The sequence below is a fragment of the Penaeus monodon genome, chromosome 42 (assembly GCF_015228065.2).
Source record: "Penaeus monodon isolate SGIC_2016 chromosome 42, NSTDA_Pmon_1, whole genome shotgun sequence".
Lineage (NCBI taxonomy): Eukaryota > Metazoa > Arthropoda > Malacostraca > Decapoda > Penaeidae > Penaeus > Penaeus monodon.
The window spans coordinates 16,391,422-16,403,725 of NC_051427.1; the positions used below are offsets into that span (position 1 = coordinate 16,391,422).

At 40.7% G+C, this 12,304-nt stretch overlaps 1 protein-coding gene across 1 annotated transcript in view; it reads right to left on the reverse strand.

The window, feature by feature from the left end:
- Positions 1 to 344: 344 nt before the first annotated feature.
- The window catches only part of LOC119599175 (integrator complex subunit 1-like), a 12,708-nt gene continuing 748 nt past the window's right edge, over positions 345 to 12,304 (reverse strand). Inside the window, 8 exon segments of the mRNA XM_037948926.1 lie at positions 345 to 2,591; positions 2,742 to 2,861; positions 2,991 to 3,125; positions 5,421 to 5,498; positions 5,620 to 5,790; positions 6,011 to 8,851; positions 8,854 to 9,282; positions 9,923 to 10,098. Of these exon segments, the coding sequence (XP_037804854.1) occupies positions 396 to 2,591; positions 2,742 to 2,861; positions 2,991 to 3,125; positions 5,421 to 5,498; positions 5,620 to 5,790; positions 6,011 to 8,851; positions 8,854 to 9,282; positions 9,923 to 10,098 (6,146 nt within the window). The 3' untranslated portion in view covers positions 345 to 395.

Below are 12,304 nucleotides of genomic sequence, written 5' to 3' on the forward strand. Positions count from 1 at the left end.
ACCGTGCCCATGGCTCCCTCAGGCCGTTCAGGACTGGCACAAAGTCAGCCTTTCATCCTTTCAGCACGGCTCTCACACCTTAGGAGGTGGATAGCAGAAGGGTTTGGTGAAGGGACAGAAACGAAAAGTGGGAAGGAAAAAAAGACCATGCAAAATTAGTTGAGTCGAGGGCTGAGTCCCAAGGTTGGGGAGTTCCCCATCATTGGGTCCCAGTCTCCGCCTCCTAAGCCCCCCCATGACAACAACAGGCAAGGGATTGGGGGGTTAAAAATCTAAACTTCTAATCTAATGAACATAAAATAATCTAACACTTTTAGGAAAGATTAAATAAAAAAAAAAACACAAACACTGAAAATCTTTATTATATGAAAACAACAGGTAAGAGGCTGCACCCATTAGGACCCTGTGTGAAGATGCAGCAATGTCAGAGCCTCACTAAGTGAAGCTGTGATATTAGATGATGCTGTAAGTGTAGATATGAATGCTGCACTTAGGAGATCTGGTGCTTGATTATGGAGGAGGAGGATTACTTCTGGCAAATGTTCTAGGGCAGTTTCCACAACTGCAGAGTCTTCACACTTTAGAGCAGCCAAAACTGCTTGCCCAACTCGTCCTCCAAGAGCAGGTCGCTGGTGTAATAATCGAGAAAGTAAATCCCAGCAAAATAGCCTGACCTCTTTATGTGTGCTTACAATGCCCTCACAAAATGTATGCGTGAATGAAGGGAGAGCAGCATTGACCCAACGATCAGGCAGATCACTGACTTTCTTCAGAATGTCAAGTTGTTCCTCAGGTAAAGTTGAAGACTCAAGTCGACTTTGTAAATCTCCAACTTGACCCATGACCCAAGGTGGAGGCAAAGGACCCTGTGACCCTCCTGACGTCTGACCAAATTCAACACCTGACTGCTGTGTCATGGAAGACTCTTTTGGCTGATCCATGCCACGTGCTGCAGCTATAGCAGCTAATGATCGAACAGCAGCAATGTCTGGATAATGCATTTGGAGTGTTGCAAGAAGATTAGAATGTGTACACAAGTAGGTTCCTGCAGGTCCTCCCTGACACCCAACCCATTCCATTAAGAGGTGTGAAAAACGAACTAGCAGGTGTTCTAGCTCATGCATTCTACCATGAGCTTTAAATAAGGCCATGAAGCTGTCCAGTGTGGGAATGAGAGCATCATGATGCTGTGGAGCAAACAGAAGAGGTTGTAAAAGTTCTAAAACACCCAAGACCATGGAGAATAGTTCAAGATAGTTGCTTGCTCTCAATGCTGTTAGCTGGAGATGATTTGTCCCTTTGAGTGAAGCAGCTAATAGAGGCAAATGCCGAAGAACAATTAAAGGATGTGCTGCTGCTTGTTTGCGTACAGCTGCTTCAAGATCAGACATACGCCTGCGAAAATCTCTACCTGGATGTGGTGCAGCTAACATAGTAAGAAGTGTATGCAGAGCCACATCTGCTCCACTTTCTTGAGCTCTGCCACCAGATGCCCCAGCAGATACAATTTTTGTCATTGTTCCTGCTGGAATGTAAGAAATAATCTTTGGCAATCTGAGATATAGGTGATATAATAAGTGTCCTGCTGCCTGCTGACATGGACCAGTACCCTGAGATATCTCATCCAGAGATATCTCAGCCAAGTGTTCAGCCAAGGCCTGAATGGCAGACACTGAATTATCAATACTATGTAGAAGTAAAGGCAGATGTGTCTCAAGAGGTAATGTGCCACGTCCTCCATCCAAAGAACTCTGACATTCTGTGATCATATACTGAGCTATGTGTACCACTTCTGATGTACTGAATGATAAAAGTGTTTCTTGAGGGGCATGTCGTGGTGTTCTGCGTTCCCTACCTTGCCACAGCTTGGGTACATGCAGTACAGCCCAAACAAAGCTTAACACAGCAGCAGCGTCTAGAACAGGATTGTGCACACGCAAAAGAGCACGAACACAGTGTTCCAGAGTGTCCCATCTTGCTTGGTGCGTAAATGCAGCCAGGAGATAAGCTTGACTGTATCCTCCTTCTTTGTGATCATTACCAGGACGCTTTTTGAAGAGGAGAATTTGTTGGAGTTGATCAGACCCCTTTTCAAGCTCTGGGTCAAGAACTTGTAGCCAGTCTAGAAGTAAAGCGGTAGGTGCACTTGGCCCTCCTTGAACCTCCTTGCCTTGCTTTACTGTCATTCCTGACAATAAAAGCTGTGACATGGCTCCCACTACAGGTGCCATTTTCCCTCCTTTCATGGCACAACCAACAACACGGCATATTTCCTTTTCCAGTTGGCTTGGTTCTATGCTAGCTAGGTGCATCAGAACTGCTTGAGTAGAAGATACATCAACTTCAACTTCTGGCTCCTTTTTCTTAATCTTCTTGCCTGGGAATTCTTCAGTGTTAAAGGTGTTAAGAACATTGGTTAAGGGAGACTTTCTTTCTGGAGCCATCTGAAGGATAAAGGCAACTAACTGGCATGTGAGAGCATACAGTTTCTCGCAACCTTTCTTGTTGTGCAGATTGCGCAACATACGGAATAAGGACGCTGAATGGATGTAGTGATCATGTAATCCAGCAACAAAACTAGGTGCATGCTTCTGGAAGAAAGGAAAAGTCTGCTGAAACTGATTTTAGCTCAAAGAAATACAAATGTATATAATTTTGTTTGTGCATACATATATGTATCTCTCAATATGTTCATATGCATATTATTAAGATAAAATGGGAAAGCGTGAAAGTTATCTTACCGGAGACTGCACAATAGCTGTAAGACTATTCAGGAACTCGTTGATATATGGTCCTTCAGGATCTTGCCTGCTTATCTCACGGCTGAAGTGTCTCTGTAGTACCCTCATTGTATCTTGAACCTATGCAAGTAATTTCATTATGAAAGCCATCCTTTTCACAACATTAAAGCTATAAAATGTGAAATATATATTTTTTAATCCTTTTGCTACTTTTAGTTGAAATAACTACATGAAAAGACAGCGACATACCTGTTTTTTGTGTTCTCTGTGAAGAAGGTCGTTGGTGAAACACTGTAGCACAAATGACTGCACCTCATTCTTGCTTAATTCTGTATGCAATAACTGTGAGACCTGGAATACATTAAATTTTATCAATAGTGAGAGCTTAAATGTAAATTTTATAGGTATTTAAAATCTACGATCACATGCCTTGGTCATCTGTTATCAAATCCTTAGTGAGTGAAGAATACTTTTATATTTTATATTGTCCAAGCAATCCATCTGAGAGGAGTCTAATAAAATCACTTGATAATGTATGTATGTGTTAATAAAAACACCATTCATACCAAGTTTATAATAATTCCTTTTGAATATTCTGAATAAAAATCCTGAGCATTAATATGGACATTATAATAATAGCAATAATAATAATAATAATAATAATAATAATAATAATAATAATAATGATAAAAATAATAATAATAAATAATAATAATAATAATAATATAATAATTTACAATTTAATAATAATCAATAATAATAATAATAATAAATAATAATAATAATAATATAATAATAATATAATAATAATAATAATAATATCACAATACAATAATAAATAATAATAATAATAATAATAATAATAATAATAATAATAATATAATTAAATAACATAATAATATAATAATATCAATAATAACAATAACAATAAATTAACAACTAATAATACATAATACATAATCTCAATAACAACAATAAAATAAATCAATATATGATGATGATGAATGATGATATATGATGTGATGCTGTATGATGATAAGTATAACAATAATAATAAGATAGTATCTTTAACAATATAATAACAAAAATCAATAACAATAATTCATATCAGTTAAATAATCAAAAATAAAAAAAATATATAAATATAAGTTATAGTAGTAGTAATAATAATATAATATGATAGGGAGAATACCAATACCAAAACTGATGATGATGATAATATAACACTGATAACATACTTTAAAATACATGACAACATATTTTTCTTTCTCAACAACCAAACAAAGAAATCTGAATTTGCATGCAAACAAATTACCAAAAATTCACAAAAGAATATAGGGGGTTCCAACATTCATTTCCCAATAGCAAATATCCCTCTGGTATGTTTGATAACATGGATAAAACTGGAGCATACTAGCCATGTAAGTTAATATCACAATTATCACACAAGATACAAATTAGAAATGTGAGGGACAATGTTTTTCCTCATCTGTCTTTGATGCTGAACAAGCCAATTACTACTTTTCAAAGGAGGAACTGAGACAAACTTTAGGCTGACTTACGAAGACTGTAGCTTGAAAAAAATAATCCTTTCAAAGCCATAAAAGCTCATAAAATATGCCCTTGTCAGGGCATTCATTCTTAGGTTAACCCAATGCCATCTGTGAGTTTACTTTATTAATTGATTTTACACATAGATGGCTACACTTGTACTGTGTCACCAATGAGCCAATTACAAGTATTACCTGTCATGCCTGTTTACTCTTTTCCTTGATTTTTAAAAATATTTTATGCTGTCTTATATTGCTAATGTCTATAACATTATAGTAATTAAAATATTTATAATAAATATAACACTATCGATATTCATAGCATTAGTAAAAAAAAAAGTTTCAAACTGCCAATTCAAGGAAAGGTGAAATCAGGTAAGGTCACAAGATCTAATAATTGACTCCTTTGTGACTAAGCACCTGCAGAGCTATCTATGTGCAGAGATATTTAACAAAAAAAATGAGCACGGCATTTTCCCAGCGACCTTGGGTTAAGATAAGTTCATGCAAAACCTTCATGATCACATCAAATGAGACAGCAGGAAATTTCATAATACTCAGGTGTGGGTGATGTGAACGGAGAATTTGGCTGTGGGCCACGGTGATGCAAGCTTGCAGTTGTGATTATATCAACTGAAGGTCAGAGTGATGGGAAAGACTCGCCACAAGTGAATAAACCTTGGAGGGTGATTAGACTCATTTGGCATTTAGATATGGGGTTCTGCATTATTTCCATTGACAAACACATGTGGAATGTAGTGTCCTGAGCCATGACAAGAAGAGACTGGGAGGGACACACTATTTCCATGCTCAGCATTCTATTCTTGGCTGCCTTCATTGCCGGCATAGGTTGTATTACAAAAAATTATATAGTATGAAAAAAAAAAGTGTTACTTAGTGTTATTATTCTTGTACAGAGTTATGGAATACCTAGAGAAGCGATATGGAGTCTGTGCAAAGAAAACAGTCTATTACCACCTGGATAAAGCAAATCAAATGACAAATGTGGACTGGAAAATGTGGAAAAAAATTTAAACACTTGTCCATAAAAAGGGAAAATAACATTGCAAAGGGGGGGGGGGGTGGAGTCATGTTACCACACACAAGTGTTCATGTGCACCCAGCCTACAAGCCGTGCACCTGTCTGAGTAGCCGTACATGTAAGCCTAATGCCTGTATTTTGGGCCATGTGACTGCTGTGAAGCAACTGGATTGAATGGGTTAATAAGAAAGCTAAAGTACATGGTAATACATTTTGTCTAAACACCCTTAAAGTCTTAAATCATGTTTGGAAAAAGAGAATTTTCTTAAAACCATAAAATACTTGCCTCAACAAGTTGTGCCATATATGTTTTATGGCTCTTATCCAAGACAGCAGCTGCCACAGCTTCCTCATTGGTGTTCACAGCAACATCCAAGGCACAAAGTAATTTGGTCATGCTGGCAACAGGTATTCCAAATGACTGAATAAATAGCACTAATTGTGATGGTTCCAAGTCCTGAAAAAAAACAAACATTAATTCTCTTTTTTTCTTTTCTGACATCTCTCAATGTGCCCTGAAAAAAAAAAAACATTAATTCTCTTTTTTTCTTTTCTGACATCTCTCAATGTGCCAGTTTTAAAGCATCTCTAACTCTCCCTATTTCTATGATAAATACAAATTATTTGATTTTTACACATTGACTAATTACTGGCATTCATTATAACAATCAGATTACCTTTAGAGCTGCATCAACAAGCTGTGGAACAGTTGACCTAATCATTTTCAGCTTCAGCCAGTCTGGTAATAATAGAGCCTCTTCTGATGTGTCTACCAGGAAAGCTTGAGGCATTTCCTCTTGCTCTGGGAACCATGTTGTCAGCAACTCATGGAAAAGTTCAGGACTGTTGTCAGGTCCATGAGTGAGAAGGATGACCATGGCATGAACGACAAGTATGTGCATAACAGCTTGTTCCCCAGATGCCCACTGAACGCGCACCTGATCCTGACTTTCTGACCATGTGAAAGACTCTCTTGGAGGTAGTCGCACACCTCTCATATAGTTGATAAATATAATTAGAAGGGCTTTGAGAGTATTGTGAGCATGCTGGAAGGGTTGGTTGGGTCTCTCAGGCACTGGCAAAATGGCTGAAATCATTGTACAACGCTCAACAATTAACTGTGCCATATCCTGCACCAACTCTGCCTGGTCTTGGAGAGGATCGTCTCTTGTGTGCACTGCCAAGAACCGTATATATGCACTCACTGCATGTGGGTCTGTTTCAATCTGACAAGCTGCACGGAGAGCTTGACTTGCCACACCTTGAACCAGGTCAAACCCAGGAAGATTTGGCAAGTGTTGGAGAAGCCAAGCATGTGGAGTATGAGACTCCCCATCTACCTCCATTGGGTCTCCCAGTGGAGCCACAACCAACTGGAGCCCTCGTACTGCCTGCATGCGAGCTGTGGCCTGCTGGGAACTAAGGCGTCGTAGAAAGTAGTCTAGAATCTCAACACTCACTCCATCTTCCTGGCGAGGAGCCCGTAACAGTGACCGCAAATGTTGTAACAACTGGTGATGTCTTGCAGCTCCATCTCCCCCTCCACTCCCTGTTCCAGTTTCACTGAGGAGGAACTCACACAGACACTGGACAGGAAGTACAGAGAAAGCTCCCTCACTACTCTGGACCAACTCTGCCAACCATGGCATGCTTTGAGAGGCACCCTGACGCTGAATTATATCAACCAAAAAGTCTGGATTGCGACTTCGGCACAAGAGGTGTCCAATCTTATGTGAAGCATTAAGTGCCTTCAGTTGATCCAAGACAATAGGAGGGGGTTTTCTTGCAGGTCCTGTAGGATCCATGGTTATTAGTTGACTCAATAGCAAACTGTTTTGTTCTGTGATGGTTTTCTGTGCCAAGTGAGACTCAAAGTCAAGGATTTGTTGTCTTTCAAGGGCACACAGATGTAATTCTTGATTGGTCATTTCTTCTCCTTTCTCCCCTGCTGCTAGTGTTGGAGGAGGAAAAACGAAAGAGTTTGTTATGCACATTTCCATCAGTGTACGCAGTGTTGGGTATGATTCCCATGCAAGAAGCCCAAACACAGTGGGATTGTGTGCAGTTATAAGTAAGAGCATCATCCATGATTTCCAGTACAAATTTGCAATTGCTGTTTTTGGAGGTCTATAGCCCTGGGGTAGTGGAGAATTCTCTGGAGGAATGTAAGGGCAAAGATTGAAGATTAGCTCTATCACCTTTGTATCATCAATTCTCAAAACTTCCATATCATCACTGGAGAGGGATGCAGCTCTTTTGATTAACTTGTCAACTAATTCTATCAGATCCTGTGATTTGATCCACTGATCTTTCATGACTGCAATCATCAGCAACCTTGTCAAAGTTTCTTGTTTCACTGGAATATCTGAAGTTAAGCGAAAATACAGTGGACGGTCATTTTCAGTAGGCCAGTTGTCTTTTATGAAATAAACTTCTGCCTGTTCAAACATCAGCAATTTGTGCAAGCACCTTGTATACTCTTCTTTGCTTGGGTTGTAACACTTTGGAACAACCCGATACATCCAGTGAATGGCATCACGCTGGATGGAGGCCACCATTTCCTGGTATCGTCTCACAATTTCAGGATCTCTGTGCTCACCACGGTACATTTGTGTGGCACTCTCTCGAACTTGAGGAGAAATGGCCACAAAGATGGTGAGAACAATCAGATCTGTTGTACTATGAAACATCCTTTCTTTGAACTCAAAAGTGTCACGAAATGTTGGATCCTTGCGTTCTTTCATGAGTCCCTGACAGAACTTCTGAAATTGCATGTCATGTCTCAGAGCCCTGACTATCTCTCGTAGCAATGCTCTCAAAGCACGCAAAAAATCTTCCCTGTTACATAAGAGTTCTTGGAACTCTTCTGCTAAAATGATTGCTGCATGTTCAGGAGCAAACTGGAAGATAACAGAGAGTATGGACATATTGCTTGGATTTCTTGCCTGTGACAGCTCATTGTATAATGTGTGTTTCATCACTGAAGGAATGTTATCCGGATGAGCTGCAAGAAGCTCTCGTAGGCAAGACATGTATTGGTTTATGAGGGGCTTGTGCTTCAACCTGATCCTTATTATGTGGCTTATACACTCTATATCCAACTGGGAATGTGTGTTACAGTTTAAACACAGGGACATTAGGAGTTCTGTAGCTGGTCTCTGTAATTTAGGGCTTTGTAACCACATTTCCAGCCTCTGTGCAACTTGCCTTCTAACCTCTAAAATACCACACACAGATGATAAAAACCTGATAGAATTTCGTGCGACAGCATCTGGATTTTGATGCCGCACACCTAACTGATGCTGCACAGCCTCCATAACCATTTCCTCTACTTCTGACATTATGCCTGCATAGCGATTAGTGACATTAACATCTAGACTTTCCTTACATTCCAGAGAAAGTTCTGAGTCTCCATCACCTGAGTCAGCACCTCCAGATCCCCCTGATACAGGGGGAGAGGGACAGTCCTGCCTGCTGCCCATGCCGAGGTCAGGGTACAGGAGACTTTTTTGGAGGCATCTTTGTTTCTGAAAGCTGTCGCTATGTTATCCACAAAGCCCTTACAGTCTTCATGATCAACCCATATGCGTTCTCCCAAGGAGTCCTCAATGTACACACGCACAAATATGTCAGGCCAGGACTTTTCATCTTGGTATGCAGCCAGCAAGATATTAGCAGCTAGGACAGAGACAGCTGCATTCCCTTTGCCCTTGTAGGTCATTGAATGATCTCTCTTCAGGAGGGAACTAAAAGCTTCAGTGACCATTTCTGAACGACTGAAGAGATGTGGCTTTACTTTGGCCAAGTACATGAGAGAAAAGCACAATAAATTGTCAGGCTTAGTCCTCTGCGCTCTTAGAGTCTTGACTGCACCACACAAGTACGGCTCTGAGTTGTCACCATATTCTTCCCCAGCTTCAATAAAGGGTATCAAATCATTGGGGTCAACCTGGAAAAATTCAACAAATTCATTAACTCCAATTCTTTATAAAGTTGCATAAACAACAAATATAAAAATTAGTAAACCAATCAGGATCCTTCTTAACCCAACCCAATACTGTATTTTTTTGTGCATTTTGTTGTACAGAAATGGCTCCACATGTACTCAGTGATCAAGGAGTCACCCAATTATTTCACCATTTTACTATGGAGTCTATATAACAACAAAAATATCCTTCAGTCTTGATTTACCAGGAAATATGGCAAATAGAGACTTTAGAAAATAATATAACTGAAAATACAACATATGCTCGTAGTATTACGAAGAAATGGCAAGGGATGCTGGTATTTGGCATGAGCGGTCGCGCTTGCTAGGGTGACGATATATGCCCCCGGCAGTGGGGCCCTGGCCACTATGAATACTACCGTCGGGAAAGGGTTAAAATACTAATAACGTAAGAAAATCAAATTAAAAAATCAAGGAAGAGGGTAAATAGCTAAGAGAGGTAGGACTAATAATTGACTGACACCTTGACAACGAAGCACTTACTGAGCCAATGGACATGGTGTGCTTTTTTTGTTATATAGGGCCATCAGGTTAGCTGTCATTATAAACAAAATACTACAAACAAATAACCATGAAAGTTCACCTCAGCTGCCACATTTTCCCATTCTTCACTGAGCAGGTTGACCATGTCACCGGTACTTTGCTTTGGAATTCCTGAACGAACACTGGCTCCGCTGCCGCTAAATCCAGGCTTAGATTTTTTGGCCAGTGACCCTGAAGAGCCTGCACCTCCATCTCGACCACGGTCACTTGACCCACCTGCAGAAAAATCAGATTTTGAAAAAATTGTTATGATAACTATACATACATACATATGTACATAAATCTTCATGTGTGTGTGTGTGTGTGTGTGTGTGTGTGTGTGTGTGTGTGTGTGTGTGTGTGTGTGTGTGTGTGTGTGTGTGTGTGTGTGTCTGTGTGAGTGAGTGAGTGAGTGAGTGAGTGAGTGAGTGAGTGAGTGAGTGAGTGAGTGAGTGAGTGAGTGAGTGAGTGAGTGGGTGAGTGAGTAAGTGGGTGAGCGAGTTGGAGGGAGGGAGGGAGGGAGGGAGGGAGGGAGGGAGGGAGTGAGTGAGTGAGTGAGTGAGTGGGTGAGTGAGTGGGTGAGTGAGTGGGTGAGTGAGTGGGTGAGTGAGTGTGTGTGTGAGTGAGTGAGTGAGTGAGTGAGTGAGTGAGTGAGTGAGTGAGTGGGTGAGTGAGTGGGTGAGTGAGTGAGTGAGTGGGTGAGTGAGTGAGTGAGTGAGTGAGTGATTGGGTGAGTGAGTGAGTGGGTGAGTGAGTGAGTGGGTGAGTGAGTGAGTGAGTGAGTGGGTGAGTGAGTGGATGAGTGAGTGAGTGAGTGAGTGAGTGAGTGAGTGAGTGAGTGAGTGAGTGAGTGAGTGAGTGAATGAGTGAGTGTGTGAGAGTGATTGCATGAGTTTGTGAGTGAGTGAGTGAGTGAGTTAGTGAGTGAGTGAGTGAGTGAGTGAGTGAGTGAGTGAGTGAGTGGGTGAGTGAGTGAGTGAGTGAGTGAGTGAGTGAGTGAGTGAGTGAGTGAGTGAGTGAGTGAGTGAGTGGGTGAGTGGGTGAGTGAGTGAGTGAGTGAGTGAGTGAGTGAGTGAGTGAGTGAGTGAGTGGAGTGAGTGAGTGGGTGAGTGAGTGGGTGAGTGAGTGGGTGAGTGAGTGGGCGAGTGAATAAGGGAGTGAGTGAGTGGGTGAGTTGGGTAAGTGAATGAATGAATGAATGAATGAATAAGTGTGCATGCGTGTAGCAGGATGAAACTTATCTTTCACAAGTTAGTGCGTATCCCTAAATGTGACCAGCAGTCATTCTCCACTGGGGTTGGGGGAGGGCAGTCCCCATCAGTGATTGCAACCAATCCACATAAATACATATATACATACTATTTCATTTCCTTCATATTTTACCTTACTTTTTACCTTTTTACCTTACTATTTCTCTCCTTTTTTAAATACTGGGGCCCAGTTTGAGGGGTTTAACTAACACAGCCATTCAACCTTGCAATTATTATTCCTGGTCTCATTTATTCACACTGAAATATGAATGATCTTTTTGTTATTTTCAATTGGAAATGATAAAATGAAAGTTCCTAGTCCTTTGTGCTCCAGTCAATCCTGGGTTATACACAAACATTGGAGTGTGAACCAAAAACATTCCTAACCCAGAGATTTCATCCCTAGACTCCAGTCCTATCGCCATATTTTCCTATCAGGGTTTCTGCCCCCAGGACCTTAAACCAATCTTGCTCTCCGCATATCATTAGTCACAACATATTTTCTTCATTCCAGTAATTCTTTACAGTACAGATGCACTCACCAGAGACAAAGTCCCCAATTCCACATTACACAATTTATTCAACAATCTAAATTGCCGAGACTGGGTGTGCCTTTGGGCACTGTGAAAGGGGAGTATTATGGGTGGCTGTGCCCACCAACACCCCCTGGCAAACATTGTCTTCACCTCAGTATGCACTATACATGTACACTCTCTCTGCATCTAAGTGTACTGGCAATTGCTAATGCCAAAAATATTTTGACAAGATAAGAGCCTAAGACTTACCTGGTGTTTTATCATCAAATAAAGAACCAGTCTAAGCTCATTATCAATGTAAGAGGTTTGTTGCTCTTTGTTGAACTGAAAAAAACACTGATTGCTTGAACACTAACATTAACGCACAGGAGTCAAGACTGCAAGTCTTCCATCAGTGATCAAAGCATGTTTTGGTAATTTACAGTCCAGATGCACTTGCCAGAGACTAAGTCCCAACTCCCTATCACAAAGTTAGTTCAACAATCTAAGTTTCCATAACTGGGCATGACCTATGGGCACTGACCTGAGGGGAGGGTTGATGGAGCCCCAACATTCCTCGAGAATCATTGCCTTATGTATGTATGGCAAGATAAGAGCTGAAACCTAAGAACACCAAGTGGACTTAGGCTGTGAGTGATGCTTTCCTTTATTTGTGGC